Source organism: Dermacentor andersoni, chromosome 10 (genome assembly GCF_023375885.2).
Source record: "Dermacentor andersoni chromosome 10, qqDerAnde1_hic_scaffold, whole genome shotgun sequence".
In the NCBI taxonomy this organism is placed as follows: Eukaryota; Metazoa; Arthropoda; class Arachnida; order Ixodida; family Ixodidae; genus Dermacentor; species Dermacentor andersoni.
In genome coordinates this window covers 64416760-64435641 of record NC_092823.1, presented here as the reverse complement: position 1 = coordinate 64435641, position 18882 = coordinate 64416760, and the positions used below count along the sequence as shown (strand labels likewise).

The following is an 18882-nucleotide window of genomic DNA, read 5'->3' as shown; positions in this document are numbered from 1 at the left end:
TTCACAAGCAGAAACGCCTCTATGTAATGCGTGCTGCCTGCAATGTTGCCGCTTATGGCAGATGACTGGTGAATCGCGTAATGCACAATGCGTAAAACCCGCCACTGGGAGGGCACCCCTCGTCAATAAAGAAAGAGAATAAAAAGTAAGGCAGATCCCACGCACTGTGGGAATCGGATGTGAGCGAAGCTTTCTGTGCTGCTTGCTTCGATTGACGATAATTAGCGGTGATGTTGACGGCGAGATGTTTAATTTCTTCAACGTTTCCTCCAACACAAGAGTGGTGAGTTGATGTTAAATGTTACCTTTCGTGTACCACTGCTGTTTGTCTCCGTAGTACACGAAACGCAAACGGAGAGGTTTTTGCTTGAGGCGTGCGCAATATTTCATAACCTGTGAGAGGGTCGAGCATTGTCATAGCCTCACATGGCACATTGCAGCTTGGCAGAAGCGTTAAATTTGAATTGGATTATGGGGCTGTACTTGCCAAAACCACAATCGGATTATGAGGCAGGCCGTAGTGGTGCACTCCGAATTAATTTTGACACTGTGGTGTTCTTTAACGTGTCCCTAAATCGAAGTGCGTTAGTGCTCTTTATTTCGGCCCCGTCGAAGTGCGGCTACCTCACTCATATCTGCAACCTCGAGCAATGCCATAGCCGTAAGGTTATTGTGGCGGGCATAGAAGTGTTGATTCGATGTGCGACCGCTTCCGTTGTGTCACCTAGACTCTGCGGTGCGCTTTAATTAATGCAGCTCTGCTTCTGCACCCCTTGCGAAAGTTGTCTGTTAGACATATTTGCATGGTTTTATTTTTCAGAAATAGCAGAAACACGCCGTACCTTGAATAAGTTTATCCATCGTTTCCTCGCCTTCTCAAGTCGTTCGTTTCCTATCCCTTACCCCCCCCCCTCGTATTTGTACGGGAACTGCGAGCAAAGAGTGGCAAGGCTGTTCCAGAACTTCGTCGGTTCCACCCATTCTCTGCCTCCTCTCCCCCTCCTGTCTTCCATTCTATCTAGTTTCCCTCTGGACTTGCACATTGGTAGGAAGGTAAGTGCTTGCGGGGGATCACCGATAATTACAGCTGTCAAGAGGCTAACGTGGCAACGACCCGGGAGCTCCAGAGGGTATTATGCACGTTGGACGCGGTGCGGTCCTCGCGTCTCTTTGTCACGCTCTGAACCACCCCACAGCACGGTGTGCCAGACAGCAGCAGTAGGAAAGTCGAAAGAAAAAGCAAAGAAAGCTTCGCTTTAAAAGAATCGATACGGAGCTCTTGACATCGGTGAGTTGCAGTTGCTTGGCTCCCGTATGGTAGACAGTAGGGAAGGGTCATAGCTTGAAGATGCTAGTTGAAGCCGAGGGAGAGAGAATCTATATGTTAGTGGTGAAACTTGTCCCATGGCAGCACTACAAAGTGATATTTCAGTTTCCCCAAGATCAAAATAATCAACCGATTTGAAAGATCCTTGCATTATAGAATGCCTCACAGATGGCCTTCATAACTTCCAATCTATAACCAAAATGTCTGATGAGGCCTTGTAACCCGTTGTTTATGAGTGTTGCCTGCAGGGAACATACCAGAATAGTTTTTTTGTGAAGTTTCAGTATGGAGTTTCTGGCTACATGTTCTTGGACATTACTGAATGATAAGCAGCAAGCATCATTTGTCGGTTTAGAGTAGGAATATAGGACAACTAAGAAGCTGGGCATGTGACTCGCTTTCTTTTGAAAGCACTCAGAAGAGAGAGACTGATGCAAGATAACCAGCTAAAGGATTTCGCACACGTGCTGTAAGAAGCCAATGAAATGCACACCTATGCTTCACATATAAAGAGAGCTGTCTGTTCGAATTCAAAACAAAGCCCTATGGTGGCTTTGTTTGGTTGCCCACTTGCAATTTTCCACCCGAGGTCTCCCCCCTTTGCTGGACAATATTGTGCTAAATGTCTATTTTCATTGATTAAGCTAATTCTCAATGTGCTTTGCACATTTAGATTGAAGATAAAAATTTACAGGTGCTGTCATTAAAGGGTTATATCAGTGGCTGTTACAAGAACGTAGCTTTCTCATAATACCGTTTCATAATGATGACGGTACATTAACGAGTGTAAAAGTCATAGAGGGAGCACTGCAACTAACTTCAAACATCAGATTCCCACCTAGAACCGTGTGCTCCAGCTAACTTGACGAAGTGCTAACACCAAGCGCAGCAATTACTTTTTAGGGCACACGTTGCAGTGTAAAGTTGTGAACAGATGTAAAGCAGCACCAAGGGGAAAGAAATGAAAAGGAGAATTGAGATTACACTTTTCAACCTGCCATTTTTTTCCCTACTTTACGTGAAGGTTAAAAAACCTCTAAATCCTAGAAAGAATACTTCCAAGTGTCAAAGCACTCTAAATAATTCACTGTTGTAGTACTAGCTTCTATATGGTTTGGTTTTGGTACTTGTAAGATGGGCACATCATGACATCGTGGTACACCTGGTTGCTTCATTCCTGCAGTAGCTTAAGGCTGCCACATGTGAAGTTAGCTAGAAGCAATGCATGCTCTTATCTTTCTTATGACCATCATCATACCTAGTCTTATTACTGCATGACACCGGGACATTTCGCTCTGTGTCATCACATTACGGTATGTTGACGCCAGGCCTGGCATTTTGAGACCAACTTTAGTATCAGATTAAGATATCTCTGAAGTGTTTCCCAACCTCCATACTGCCTGAGCGCTGTCCTTTTATGTGTAATGAGTGTGTGGGAGAGCTTCTACAAATTAGAAATTATGTGTCGGTACTACTTTGAGGAGTATTGGCCTGACACCATGAGAGGTGCCGAAATATTAAAGGCGTAGTGCAGTGCATCATATTAACAGGGAAGAGGCGAGAGCTGCTGCTGTTTGAGGTATTCGGCTTGCCAATATGAAATGAAACGCCAGATTTCCACTTAAAACCAGATATATCTTATTGCAGTAGCAAAAATACAGACTCTCAATGTGCAAAAATGCCATCAGCGCTGCTTTTGTCGTGCTGTCTTGCCAAATGCTGCTTGTGCGTGGATGCTTGGAGGGACTCCGGAGACACGGAGTGCATTTGGCTGCAAAAAATACAAAGCAAAGTCAACGCACCATCAACGTTACGCTCGATGGCCGAGCAGGGCAGCGTTCCGCCTTGCTGCTGGCGTGAGCATTCTGTGTGCATCACTATAAGGACACTAGTGTTCCTGTTGAGCTGCTGTGTATACACACCGTTCTATAACTGGAACGCACGGTTAAATGTCAAGCTGACGTTGCCTACTATTTCACTAAGCGCTGACAAGCACCGACAGTTTCCCATCAGTCTCATCACATGCATCATTGAGGTGTGGTGCCTGAAATGCCATGGGCAATGCTCATTGCACCAGCAGTGTGAGACGCCCGGTACTTGAAAGGGCGCTGTTCCTTCCACGAAGCAGGAGTCAAGTTTTGAGTGCCGTGTCACGCCAACGAGTTGCGCCCGTGTAGAGTTAGAACACCGTGCGGGGAGTCCAATTGCGATGCTAGACCTTGCTGTCACTCTCAACGCTTTTGCCCTTTAGGTGAAACATCTTTCTCTCCTGTTGAAACGAACGTCATGCAGATCCCATTCACTGTAGAAATTAATGATGTGATGCGCACTCAGTGAGGACATCAGACCGCACTATACACGGACAACCGGATCTCAATTCTGCCACCTACCAAATCGTGTTCTCGAGTGTCTTGGCTACATGGCCATGACCTGCGGCCAAATGGCCAGATCATTGCTCTCATGTTATGACTCCATACAGCACAAACAAGACAGGGCTTCACGCTTCTTGGGGACACCTAAAGTAATCAATTCTAGGTGCGAAAGGGAAGCCGCATTCTCTCGGTAAATTAGTTCAGCGCTGGAGAAATCACTAGAGTCTGATTATTTGTTTGTGTCCACTACTGTGTCTCGTGCTTCTCTGTTTAAACACGTGCAGCTTGTCTATCTATGAGGCTCTTTGCTTGCATTAGCGATCGGCGCAGGTCGGCAGCTGTTTGCCGCTTCACTGTGGAATGCACCAAATAGCACTGGATGGATGCATATCGCATAGATTAGTTTGACTCCTTGAATGCAAGGCCTTGGATTCTCGTTTTTGTCATCTCTGTCTTTGCTTTTGTGTCACACCTTCACACATGTGGGACTTGAACCTGTTTTGCATATATATCCCCATTTTTATCTTATCTTTATTGCACAACATTTTAAAATCCCCCGTGACATGTAGTGCAAATCTTCTTCCCGAGCTAGATTACTCTCGGAGACACACATTACTTGCACGAGAAATCAAAATGAATATTGTACTAATTAACAAAGTTCTGCTAATTAAGTAATAACCTAATTACGAATTGTAGCCGGTAACTTTGAAAGTCATATTCGCTTAGAACAAATTCCTAGGATGGTACCAGTTTTGAAATATGCGTTCCCAGAATTCGCGATGAAGTGTATTGGTGTTCTATTAATTTTTGAGCTTCGGTGCATAAAAAGGCATTTACTAAAAAAGTAAGTGGAACAGCGATGCATTTTTACCGCAAGTTTGATGGCGCTCATCTGAAAACTGGTGCTTGTTTCAAAGTTTGTTACAAACGGCCTTGTGAAATCACTGGCTTCAATTTGTGTATTGCAATATCTGTGCTTAAGTAATTAGGTAAAAAGCTGATTAATAACTTTTTAATTAGTCGATTATGCAGCAACAATCGCAGTAGCGTTGACGGATAAATAAATAAGTTATCTTATTACGCGGCAAGGCTCTCTCTCTTTTTTTTTTTATTTTGCATGAGAATCTGCATGGAGCCTTGTATCTGCCTTTCGACTGCGTATGCGCACCCCCTCCACTTCCTTGGAAACTATTTGTTAAACTTTAGTTCAAAGTGAGTGGCCTGTTCTGTCACATTGTTCCTTTCCGCCCTTGTTCCACTTTGTGACAGAACAGGACGCACCAACTCGCCCAACAGTCAACGATTCTCAATAATGGAGTTTGACTTCCAGTGCGAGTAATGCATGCCTCTTAAAGTAATCCAGCTGACTGACCAGATTTGTGCCATAAGCCACAGGTGGTTTTTAAAACTTCTTCCAATAAAAACTAATTGCAAGCTAAGGGTGATGTTTCACGGTCCCTCTCGTCTGTGTTCCATTCAGGTTTTACGCAGCCTTGCAGATATGCATTTCAACCAACCAGCCCAAGTGTCGGACTCATTGCATCACAGAACTAGTGCAAAGAGACAAAGCACAATGTAGACACTTTTCATGTCTTCCACTCTTTGTCTGTTATTCCTTTGTGCTGTTCGCACAATGCATTTGGCATCTGGCATCTCGGAATGCTTAACATGCTTATTTGAATGCAAAATAAGCAACAGTGTTCTCATTTCGGCTGGTCCGTACATATTTGCTCGAATAAGTAGCACTTAACAATGAGACAAGAAGAGGTGACAGACACTAGCACTGAATAGCATCCACAATGCCTACTCATAGTGAAAAGCTACATATATGTATAGGGCATCACCAAGTACAAGAGAGCAGGACACGCTTACAAATCACATTCGAGATATACAACGTCTTCATGAGCAAGGGTACAGAGGACTCTCTGGCAAGCTCACTCTTCAGTTTTGTCCCCCACAACATTTCAAGATGATGCATCATTCAACGTTTGAAATGCATTTACATGTGTGCAAGTGGCTAGGCAAGTAGCTACAAGGCATGTATTTAAGTGAGTTTGCATGTTCACATATTCTATCGTTAATACAATGGCCCAGTCAAGTTTCTTCTCCTCCAGGTCTTCCAGGCAGACAATTCTTCAAGAAGTCATCGCTGCCGTCTGGCAACATTTTGCACTCAGGGAGGCCCACTTATAAGCACACAGGTTTATTAAGACAAAAGTCGCATACATCCATCACCGGCAGCTGATGATAGACTCGCTCGCTCCTACACACTCTTCTAAATATTCTTACGAATTGGGGCGGTACCGTTATTTTACGCCCCCTCACTCACATTCTACCAATTAGTTTTATTTTAAAGTAGACGGGGCCATCAACAATACATGCTGTGACCACCCCCCTTTACTAGTCTGGTTTTTGGAACGCACAGATCAACATCACTTAAGTGAATGCCACATAGCCCTCTTGCTCAGGGTCCACACGCCTTACTGCAGCTGACCCGTTGCACTGGCAGGCCTCGCAAACACATAAATCGCCCCACGAGCCACTAACCCTGGACATGCCACAGGATCGCACCCTCACGCAACGTGGCCGCCGGGTCTCCCATTAAACACGTATGCTCGACGGCGTAAACGCCATCTCCCCCACCGCCACAGGAATGCCGCCACCCCTGGCAAGGATGCACCTATATGTCATTGAGCGACATGCACGTGGCGAGGCGGCTGCTTGGCCTTTAGTTACGCGCGCTTGTACGTGAAGTGTCCAGATATCTTGGGCACCGCGGAGGTCCCTGTCTCGAAGAGTGGCGCCCTTCTAAGAACACAAACGACCGCCGGCTGTGAAGGAAAACAACCTGTGCGAATGTCGTGCGTGTGGCTCTTGGGTTCTAATGTGGTTGCGTTCAGAGCATACAAGGCTGAGTGTGTGAGCCAACTTAACTGACCCACTTGGCCCATGTAGCAGCAGCCACATAATAGCTCCTTCAAGCACAGTGTGCCCTGATGATAATCATCGGGACCTTTAACATGTGCATTGTACATCTTGAAACCGTTCTGATGAGACCCTTGCTGCAACATTGACTAAGATATGTAAGATGTTTTAGTTAAACAAGTTGGAAGGTTGACAGCTGAGTGTTCAATCTCTCTGTCAGTATGTGGTCATGTTGCAGGTTTACTTCTTGCATTGTTTTTCACAGTGTTCTAGATAAGGCATGTTTCTCAAGTGGCTGCATAGATGCTTTCCGTGTATGCTAAACTTGAAATAGTTCTCACATAGAGTCTGCAATCTGTAAAGTGGACGTAACTCACTGAATCGAAGATACTTAATTCATTCTGCAGCAGTACGCTTTTCATGAGTCTGAATATGCTCGAAATGTGGTGGGTCTAAATTTTCAATGAACTGAATTAATTGGCACCAAAGAAACAAATGTCGTATGCAACTTCCTTGGGGCTTGTCACATAGGCGGGGGCGTACTTCTCGTAATGTGTTGTTCTTTTACTACCTTGGTTGGCGTTTCTGCTAAGCTTGAGTAATTTATTAAGACTAACAAACCAAAGCGTGACAACTGCCTTCTGAACAGTCTTCTCAAAGTTGTGAAATACTTTATGGATGTATGAGACGATTGTGTCGCTCTAGTTGGTCATCTCGCACTGCTGTTTACTTGCAGCTGTTTGTCCCTGTGCGAAAGTGGGAATCAAGGTTTCAACACCATTGCTTCTAACACCCTCGGGAAATCCTACTTCTAAAAGCCTTTGCACTTTGCGAGTTAAAGCTAAGGCTCACTTTATGGTGACAGGACCCTTGAAGTGCTGCACTCAAACAAGCTTCTACGAGCCCTCCCGTTTAGAATGAGCAGAGGTAAACGACAAAAAGGTTCTTCTGAGATTTAAGTGCATTCATGTATGGCCCGTAAAATTTGCCAGATGTGTTGGAAAACAAACAGTGACTACTATTCCTTCAAAACAGTGCCTATATTCACAAAACTTCTTCCTTATATAAGAATGTTTTCACACCTGCTCTTATGTTAATGATCACCACAATAATGAGACAATCACGGTGGTGAGGGTCAATTCTGTGTGTTCAGACCATTGATCAAGTGGGGGCAGCAGCCTAGCCTTGCAAAAGCTGCCGGTAGTTGCTCCGCCCAGCGGCAGTTATTAAGCATGTCAGGGACTGATGCCCATCACGACACATATAGGGAAGACTAACGAAGAGGACGCATTTTAACCGAGATGCGAAACATGCTGCGCACCTTTCATCCCACTTTTGGCCTGCTATCCTGCCCACACATCTCAACCATGGGTGAACATAAGGAGCTTCATCAGTTTTTAAAACAAAGCTTTCCTTGCCTACCATTCCATGGTTTCTCCCAAGTCTGTCTGTCGGTCGTTCAATTGCTGGTTGGGCTCTTACTGAGTAAACTCCTCCTCACTCTAGCAAAAAAAAAGAAGGAAGAGCCCGTCTGTAGCAGCCCGATGTGCTAGCCATTAGGTCACCACCGCATGTACATTTCTCTTGTGCCAATACCAAATACAACTGTTGCCACGTGCCAATTATGACGACTTCCATACAATGGCACATACCCATAACGGCCGATCAGCCAAGGTGTGTCCATGTGTTGATTATGATGATGATTTTCATACTGTGGCACATAGCGACAACGGGGCATTGGCCAAGAATCAGGTAGTACATATTGTGACAATGCCAAATATCTAAGATGATCGCTGCGTGTTGATGATGATTATGATTTCATTATTGTGGCGCATTTATCACAGTGGGTGGTTGGCCATGAAGTGGGTGGTTCAATGGCACATGCCCACAGTGGGGCATCGGCCAAGAAGCAGGAGGTACATATTGAGCCGACGCCAACTAGCTCTTTGAGATGATCGCCGCATGTTGATTATGATCAAGATTTCCATATTAGAGCTTTAGAATAGGGGCCCCAAAGAAATAGCGTCCAAGCCACTGCGTATGCGCGAGACGCAAGCTGCGCTTGGGTTTTGCGTCGAGCACGCTAATTTGCTGATTTAGCGGAAGCCCCAAAAGCTGCCCCAAAACTTTCGTCAACAAATATGCCAACACTTATCGAAGCAACGGCTCTAATCGCCCAAGCACCAAACTGAGCTCGATTTGTGGTAACAAGGAAAGTTCGTAAGCTAGGAGAAGTGACTGCAGTTATCACTTTCTCTCAACTAACGTGTGTAATGAAGATTGATTCATTAGACACCGTTGTTTCCAAATCAATTGCCGATTTCATGGCTCGTAGGCTTAACTTGGCTGGTGAAGGCATGTAAGTTGGTTACTCAAAACAAAGCGCGACTAATGACTTGCTGCTAATAGAATAACCTTCTAAATTGTAATTAAATGGAGAAACACGAATGGTCAAAGTTATTATTTTTATCATAACATGGTATATTTTATTTAATATATTCACAATAGGTTTTCTTTGATGCCGTAGTGCCGTGGAAACACAAGATACTGTCCCCAAATGCAAAGTCCTATTTTAAAACTCTTCACTCCTGCATGCCCCAACGCTAACACCCGCAGAACTCTTTGGGGCCCCAAACTTTTGGGGCCCCTGTTCTAAAACTCTCTGTTATGGCACATACCTGCAATGCGGGACATCCAAGAAGCGTCTGGTACATTTAAAATAAATAAGATTAAATTAGGAAATACTAGCCTATAAATGATTTTTCACATGGCATAGCACATATACACAAGAACACATGCGCGGGAGTTTCTGTTGCACCAAAGATGCAGGAATTCAATTGGCAAATAGCATTTCGCTTCTGTAGATTCTAAAATATGAGTTGGACCTGTGTAAGTTTTATTTTGTTTTCTTGCTCTCCTCGTTACTGCTTTCCTTTAGTTTTCCACAGGAGCTAAAGGTTTGAGTCACAGTATCACAACTAGTACTAGGGAACTATGGGGAAGAATGGAGCTGGGCAAGCCATATAACGCATAGCACAGATAACGTGGGGGTCTATTACAGTTACAGAATGGGTGCAGAGAGAAGGGAAGTGCGGTCGAGGACAACAGAAAACTTGGTGGTGTGATGAAATGGGGAGGAAACTCGCAGGCATAGAATGGGGTCAGCTGGTGCAAGGCAGATGTAATTGGATATCGCTGGGAGAGGCCTTCATCTTGTAGGGAGCGTAGAGTAGGTTGACAATGATCACAACTAATCCATTGCTTTTCAACATTTTCACCTGGCTTGCCCAGCACTCCCCTTAATTCTTTCTTACCCACTTATGCTCCTCCCACTAGGGCGAGCAGGAGCTGCGTAAACCGTGCCACGGAAACACAGGTCAGCGTACGCACTCATGGATACACTTATCGATACTTCGTTCTAGCTCTCCACTATTCTCTCCGTCTTTCATTTGCCCTTCCCCGTCCCCCAGTACAGGGTGGCAAACCAGAATCTCTTTCAGTTAACCTCCTGCCTTTCCCAGCCCATTTCTCTCTCTCTCTCTCACTCTCTCTCTCTGCTGATATTTTCTTCACACTTGTTTCACAGACACGGGATAGAGTGTAAGTGAGCAGTGAAATGTGTGACTGGATGCGGGTAATAACAGGAATGAGTGCTGGTGAGCTTGAGGGGATGTGATTGTGGACAAGGATGATCGTCGCCAGGTGTGAGTAGACGCGAGTGTGACCATTAGCTGGCGTCGGTAAGTCTGAATAAATGGGTGCCGTTAAGTGTGAAAACTTTGGGATGCCGTTGCCTGAAATCTTGTGCCTTTTGTTCTGGGCAGGGCTTTGAGCCTCGAGGCACCGTGCTGGCCCAGCGCCTGGCGGCATGGAAGAACCTGCAGGCAGCGTCTACCTGGGGTGGCATGCTGTCCATGTATCCGGAGCCACAGGACATCACCAGGTGGCCAAAAATCACGACAACAGTGCCCCCTGTTGGTGTTGTCTCTCTCACACCACCCTCAGTGCTGCCCTCTGGTAACGGTGGAGAGGTGAGGGCTTAATTAATTTCGTTATGGCGCCTGTAAACAGCTTCAAGAATGGGACGGGGTGGAGATGACAACACATGTAGGTGGCTACCAGCAAAATAATTTCTGCGCACTAGAGATGGTGGAGGGGGCCCAAGGGGAACGAAGAAGGAAAAGTATGAAAAGTGAAGCACAACTGCCCAGAGTGAATTATCACACCTGTGCAAGAGAGACCTTCTGCAAATAATAACAAGAGCATCATTTTACTCAACCACTGAGATAGTATTTCCTAGTAGTAGCCAGGGCATCTGAAGGCATACTGACACGCGACAGTCTTCAATTGGAGTGAATGAAGAAAGCCTAAAAGATCTTCTTTTGTTAAGATTGTTACATATTCCATGTTCACTTGGGTATTCATGGTTTTCAAGAGTATGTTCAGCTAGGCCAAGTAGTTACAGGAGACCCGGATCACATTAAGGAAGTCACTGAATGGGCCGAGTGCAAATAGAGGGTAGTACTATTAAGTCATGCATAATTGGCAGCTTACTGTTATCGGTGGAAAGAGAATAGTGTACTATCTGTGCATTCTACAGGGGCTATACTGTGGGGCTGTAACTTACAGGATAACACATGAGAAGCAATTGAGGACTCTGCTATAAGTGATGGAGCATTAAATGGCCGATGTTACATAAAAAGTCAAGAAGGTGGGGCGGTGGCACTTTGAATTAAAGAACAAACAGGAGTAGGTGATGTTCTAGACAACACCAAAATAGACTAGTGGAGTTGGACTGGTCATGTAAGGATTAGAGCAGATGAACAGTAGTCTATTAGAGCAGGGAAAGAGAGAAATGGAACGGAGAAAGGCAGGAATGTTTACCAGAACAGAAAATCTGGTTTGCTACCCTACACTGGGGATGAGGTAGAAAGACGAGAAGAAAGTAAAGAGAGAGGATCAGAGGGCACAGAGACACAATCAACAATCACTAACGGTCCCCGCCCACTACCACTACACAGGATCATGTACGACATGATGAACACCAATTAAGGATAAAGCCGCTTTTACAGGTTTGTCATCGTTAAGAATTGTAGCAGTGCCTTCCTTGCCCTCTGCTGAGACGGCTTATGATGTCTTCATTCCGAAAACAGTTTGTTCCGACAGTGGTCTAATCGATGCAAGTTAGTGTGGCATTGAGTGATCATTTCGATTTACTGTAGAGAAAGCTGTCATGCATAGTATGCTTGCTCAACTCTTGAAGACTGTATGCAGGAGTTGATACCGACATCAAGACCCAGTACCGCTAGAAGAACTTGGCGTGCTTGCACAAAGCATCGCATTCTCCGTGTGGAGCACTTCAATTTTTTAGAACAATTAACTGTGCCAGCTGGACTCTGCCAACACGAAACTACACTCCTCTGTTGGCTGTGGCTAGCGGGGGCCTTTACAAAGTCTTTTGCTTTTTGCATTGGAATGGCCAACAACACAACGTGTAATGATTGTGGTTGCGAAGATATCCTTGAACACGTCTCTTAGAGTAGACCAGCAGAATGGATGCCAAAGGAAGGGAAACTGAATTGAGGATAAATGAAGATTTGGCGGTGTGATACGATTGGATAATTTTTGGCACAGGATGGAGTCGGCTGGTGCCAGAGAAAGGGTAGTTGGAGATTGCTGAGAAAGGCCGTCATCTTGCAGTGGGCATGAAATTGGCGACAGATAAGGATGAACGCTGAGACCAGTAATCAGCTGCTCCAATGTTCCATGGCCTTCATGATAGTATTGAGAGCCGAGATAGCGAGACAGGATGTAGGAATGTCGCCATGCTGCCCTACATGCTGCTTTCCTAGCTCTGAGGCCTGCATCATGTGCGGCCTTGTGCTGAACATTGAAATGCCAGGAGCGCGACCGTGGCAGCTACACCACGAGACACCCATCCGAAGTCATTCCGGGGGGTGTACCCACCACATCTGAAACCTCGGCCAAATCGAGTGCAGAATGGTAAACCAGAGTCTGGAGCACTCCAGTAGCTTTGTCTGGGCCAGAAGAGTTGCGGGTGATGAGTTTTACCATTGAACTTTCCTGCTAAACAATTACTAGAGGCAACTCTGGTGATGTGATCATTTAGCTACCGTGGGAACGATGGCTAGGACTTGTATTTGTGTGATGTTTGCGCTTGTGGCTCCAGACATTCTTGTGGCTTTGTTTATTCTTCTTTACCTGCCTTTATTGGCCCAAACTTCGAAGCTATTCTATGTTTCTGGATGCAGAAGTCAGGAAGACTTTGCGCATATGCATAATCGCTTGCAAATTGGGGCACTTATACTGCAATATTTCAATAAAAATGATCAGTTTCTAAGGTCACAGAGCTGTTTGACGCCATAAGGATGAAGTTTAGGCAAATCCATGTAGTAATGATAATTCTTATACTGGTTGTACTATCATGCTTGCAGCTTCCGTATACACTAGTGCCAGAGTTCTCTCTAGTAAATTTTGTAGAAAGCTCTGTGGGTTCGAAAGATCGCCATTGTTTATTGCCGCAAGGCTCTCTGTTGAATGTTGATGTTATTCCTGTGCTTTGTGTTTGGGTCTTCTTGTGTAACTTTATCTTTTTAACCTTGTTTTTTGTTTTGAGGCAGCAAAGCTGTGCAAGCTGGTATCATTAAGACCAAACTGTACTACAAGTGCAGGTATAGTTTTCAGTTTTCAATTTTACTGCTTCCTTGTAGTCTAAAACCAAAGGTAAAATGCCTGATAGAGTACCCAGCCTCAGTGTAGCCTGTAGCGTTGGTGCATCCACTGAGTTTCGCACAGTAATACGGCTTCTCGCCCAGATACACAAGCCACGTACACTTTGGCAACCCTACCTCGAAGCCTGAACTATTTTAACACTATAAGGCCTTGTTGCTTTGTATTGTACATCCCAGACAGCAATGTCTCCTGCTCATAGACTTTTCTTGACTTGGTCAATTAAGGGACTTAGCAAGAGCGTATCACCATGAGGCCTTTTTTATGATACCGACGAGTCCCCTCAATAATTGTCCTCAATATAACTGTCCACTGCTGCTCTTTACTATCTTGGCAATGAACCGTTGTCGGAACACATTACTTCGGGCTCTTGATGGCATGGTAAACCTACTTGCCAGCCCGTCTAGGCCTAACTTTATGAACAATTGCATTAATGACGCGGGCTAGCTGGCAAACATCAGAGTTAAAACAGTGTGAAAGAATGGGGTAAAGCAAGAACGCAAATGACAAAGTGTCTTGTCATTTGTGTTCTTGCTTTGTCTCATTCTTTCATGCTGTTTTGGTGCCTTTCAAATTTCTTGAAGAGCATGTGTTTGGACTCTAAGGATTGACTTTCCCACCATGCGCTTCCCTTACCCTTTATCGTCATTCTTGCACATCATGCTCCTCCATGTTCCCTGGCACAGAGTAGCTGCCTAACTTGCCATGGTGGCTCAGTAGCTGTGGTGTCCTACTGCTGAGAACAAAGCCACAGGTTTAGTCCTAGGCCACAGTGGCCGGATTCTGGTGGGGCAAAATGCAAAAATACTTTTTCTGCTTAGGTTTGGGGACACCTTGATGATCCCTAGGTGATAAAAATGAATCCGTAGTTCTTTGATGGTCAGAATTAATCTGCAGTCCCTTAACTAGAGCTCCTCTCTTGGCCTGTGTATTGCTGCAGAACATTTGACCACATAATTTTTATTTCATTTTATTGATAAAACCTTTATGGTCCCATCAGAGGGAGATTACTTGAGTGGCATGCATAGAAAGGGTGAAATCAAAGGCACTGATGTTTATGATAGAGATGGGTGGGCTTCCCCGAGAGCAATATTGAAGAGTGGGAGATATCCAATTAGTGCCATGCTATATTGCTTTGAAGGTTGTTCAAGTCCCCTGCTGGGCACACAAAGAAAGACCACAGAAATGTAGTAGAGCAGGCACGTGGTCAGATCACAGCGTCGGGATAACTCGTGCGATTGCCTCGGCATACCAGTTGAATGAGCTGGCTGACGCATGGGGCAAAATCAAAGAGTCTGTGATGAAAATCGATAAATTTGATTAGCAGTAGCTGCTTAGAGAAATGCATCTAATACCTACCTCCCTACGTTTCTTATCAACACACTGTCTCGCTAACAGCCTAAGTTGTGAAATGTTCTGTAGAAGAATCGACATTTGGATAACTTGGTACTGGTTGAACATATTGAAGCCTTCTGTCTCTGTCGTCTTGGGCTGCCCCTTCCAGATGTGAAATGTTGATCCCGATTAATCTTTTTTCCTTCCTTCCCTCCTCACCTCACAGCAGGGAACCCCAACGAATGAAAGTCAGCCAGAAGTCCCCCCAGCCGACGAAGAGGAAGGGTCATACGGTCGGCTTGTTCAAAGTCCACCAACCTCCAAGGGTCGCAAACGCAAGAAAGACCCACAGGACGCACGGTCGGAGCCGGGAAAGCCACGGCGAAAGCTTGGCCCCATGTGGAAGCGTCGAGGGGAGGGCGCTCCTAGGAACCGTGAAAGGACACACTACTTCTGCAGTGATCCATGTGAGGCACCCCTTTTCACAGCTGACTTGATGTTTCTGTCATTAAAAGGGCAATTCAAGTGACCTTTTCTTAAGGTGTACAGATCTTAGCGAAATTTGTATTATACTGAGCACGTACACTTGTCCACAAAATACCATAGGGCCTGTGAGCGCGTGGCCACACTCAGCGAAGCACCAATGCACCAGCACAACCTTGCTTTGAAGCAAACCTACGCAGGCCCAGTGATGCCTGCAGCCTTGGCTTCCTATGTCCTGCTACATTGTTTGGGCCCACCAAGCCTGCGTTTTGCTGCGGTGAAGCGAACTTTGCTTTCAGTAGCATGTCGCTAGCATGGCAAGCCAGCCTTGCATTAGTGTGCCGCATGCGAAGGGATGGCGGTTTCACCAACTTGAGCCCAGTACGTACACTGCGTCATCGACTCCACCAACTCTGGACTCCAACGCACCCACACATTGTAGCCGACGGCATGAAGCCATATGCCTCTAGGCATCACTGCACCTACGCAGGTTTACTTGGATCCGCAGCTGTGGCAGCTGCTCTGCCACTCCCAGAATTGTTACCACACGCTTTCATGCCCTGTAATATATTGAGGGCGAGTGTACCCTTGGGCAACACTGCCAACACCATCTGGGATGCAGGGTACCTTCCAACCGCGTGGAAGGAAGCCATTGTAGTCCCTGTTTTGAAACAAGGCAAAGACCCTTCCTCAGTGGCAAGTTACCGCCCGATAGCCCTCACAAGTTGCATTTGTAAGGTGTTCGAAAAAATGATAAATCGGCGACTCATTCATTTCCTTGAACAGAGCAAAATGCTTGATGCTTATCAGTGCGGCTTCCGAGAAGGGCGCTCCACAACCGATCATCTCGTGCGTGTTGAAGGGAATATCCGGGACGCATTTATACATAAACAGTTCTTCCTATCGATATTTCTCGATATGGAAAAGGCGTATGACACAACGTGGCGTTACGAAATCTTAAGAGACCTGTCAGAAATGGGCATCCACGGTAATATGTTTAATATAATAAAAAGCTATCTGTCAAATCGTACCTTCCGGGTAAAAGTTGGCAATGCACTCTCACGTCCTTTTACGCAAGAAACGGGTGTACCCCAAGGAGGCGTGCTCAGCTGCATGCTATTTATCGTGAAGATGAACACGCTTCGTGCTTCACTACCACCCGCCATCTTTTACTCTGTCTACGTGGACGACATTCAAATAGCTTTCAAATCTTGTAACCTCGCAGTCTGCGAGAGACAGGTACAGCATGGCCTGAACAAAGTGTCAATGTGGGCAGACAAGAATGGGTTTAAGATCAATCCTAACAAAAGCTCTTGTGTTCTTTTTACAAGAAAGAGAGGACTTATCCCAGATCCTTGCATAGAACTGCGTGGACAACAGATACCTGTAAACAAAGAACACAAATTTCTAGGTGTCATACTTGACTACAGACTCACCTTCGTCCCCCACATTAAACATCTCAAAGAAAAGTGTCTAAAAACAATGAACATAATCAAACTTCTATCCCAGACTACGTGGGGTAGTGACAGGAAGTGCTTAATGAATCTCTATAAAAGCCTCATTCGATCACGACTAGACTATGGCGCCGTGATTTACCACTCTGCCGCCCCGAGCGCACTAAGTATGCTAGACCCAGTCCACCATCTAGGAATCCGACTAGCCACAGGCGCTTTCAGTGCGAGTCCCATACAAAGTTTATATGTAGAATCAAATGAGTGGTCACTTCATCTGCAGAGAACATACATCAGCCATACATATTTTCTGAAAGTCCACTCAAACCCCCAACATCCCTGTTTTAGTACCATTAATGACATGACATGTGCTACACTCTTTCGCAATCGTCCGTCCGTAAGACAGCCTTTCTCGCTGCGTATGAGGGAGCTTAGCGAAGAAATGCACGTTCCACTCCTCGAGCTTTGCCTAATGCATCCAGCCAAGCTGCTACCTCCTTGGGAGTGGCAGCTCATACAATGTGATATATCGTTCGTGGAAGTCACAAAGCATGCCCCAGAGATTGAAATCAAGATGCATTTCCGGGAACTCCAGCACAAATACTCCTGCACGGAGTTCTACACAGACGCATCAAAGTCACACGACGGGGTATCCTATGCAGCCGTCGGTCCATCCTTCTCGGAATCCGACGTACTGCACCCGGAAACTAGTATCTTTACGGCTGAGGCCTACGCACTGCTGTCGGCCGTAAAGCATATAAATAAATCACAACTCCAGAAATCAATTATATATATGGACTCCCTCAGTGTTGTGAAGGCCTTGATGTCTTTCTGTAATCACAAAAATCCAGTATTTAATGATCTCTACTCCGCACTGTGCAAAGCATATATATCTAACCAACATGTGATCATATGCTGGGTGCCTGGACATAGGGGCATCGAGGGAAACGTTCTTGCCGACCAGATGGCCACATCAATCTCATTGCATGCAGTTAATCCTACTGCTTCGGTCCCTGTCACAGACCTGAAGCCTTTCTTAAGAAGGAAACTACGAAGCCACTGGCAACGCATGTGGGACGAAGAAATAAATAATAAACTGCATGTAATAAAGCCACAATTAGGTTTCTGGCCTCTTGTAACAAAATGCCGCCGGAGAGATGTGCTATTCTGCCGCCTAAGAATAGGACACACTTTTGGCACACATAACTTTTTACTCACGGGAAACGAGCCTCCAACCTGTGGTAGATGCGGGGAGAGGCTGACCGTCCTCCACGTCCTACTGGAGTGTCGGGAAGCCGAACCCGAAAGAAAAAAACATTTTCTCTTAGCATACAGGCACCACATCCCCCTTCATCCTGTTATGTTACTTGGTCCAGAACCACTCTTTGACACCAACGCCGTCTTAGGTTTTTTGAAAGATGTTGTGTTGCATGTTATTAGCCCCACACGCTCGTAGCGCTTCCTCTCTTTTGAGGATGTCGCTGCGATAATTATTTTGAATAAGCACATGCCTCTAGGCCCTTGTGGTTCAAGGGCTCTGGCGAGGCTGTAGTGCTGTAAGCAATTAAACGTCTCGCATATTTTAAACAATGCATCATTCTTTTACGATGGATTTTAATCTTCACAGTCTTCGTCATTAATCATCGCCATAATTTTATAGCACGTAGATTTTACGCACTTTACAGCGACTATTTTTAGGCCACTTTACAGCCAAGTCACATCTTCCATACTACATCGTTAACACTACCATTTGTCATGGCGCTCTTTGGCCATACCTGGCCCTTGCGCCATAAAACACTACACATCATCATCATCCAAAACCAGTTTTTCCCCAACTTAGTCAAGAAATTTCCCTAGATGTCCCTAGATTTGTGCGAAATGTGCTTGTTCACTTTGTGAATTTGATTTCTGTAATGATATATGTTTGTTTGTGTCATGCAAATGACTGCAAGTTCTATAGTTTAAATTTATTTCTATGCTCATTTTGAAAGATTCAAATAATGAAGTCACTGGGCTCAACCTGATGTGATGTCGCAGTGCAAGTTGGGCTAATGTGGCCTCTTAGGTGAAGCCATATTCACAGAAGACGTCAGCATGTGTATACTTTGTTGTTGTCCTAAATTGTTTTGCACCTAGAGCAACATGCCGAGGTTACACAGAACCTTATTCGAATTGTAAGATTGGCACCGGACCTACCTTACAAATGTAAGAGTGGCGAAACAGTGTGCTTCTGCATGGC

General features: G+C 45.3%; 1 protein-coding gene across 2 annotated transcripts in view; it reads left to right on the top strand.

The window, feature by feature from the left end:
• disp (RND transporter family member dispatched) overlaps positions 1-18882 on the top strand; it is a 481275-nt gene that overhangs the window by 423883 nt on the left and 38510 nt on the right. For both annotated transcript variants that reach the window (XM_050191005.3, XM_050191004.3), the window contains exons 7-8: positions 10449-10655; positions 14936-15176. In XM_050191005.3, coding sequence (XP_050046962.1) covers positions 10449-10655; positions 14936-15176 — 448 coding nt within the window. The remainder of the gene's footprint in view (positions 1-10448; positions 10656-14935; positions 15177-18882) is intronic.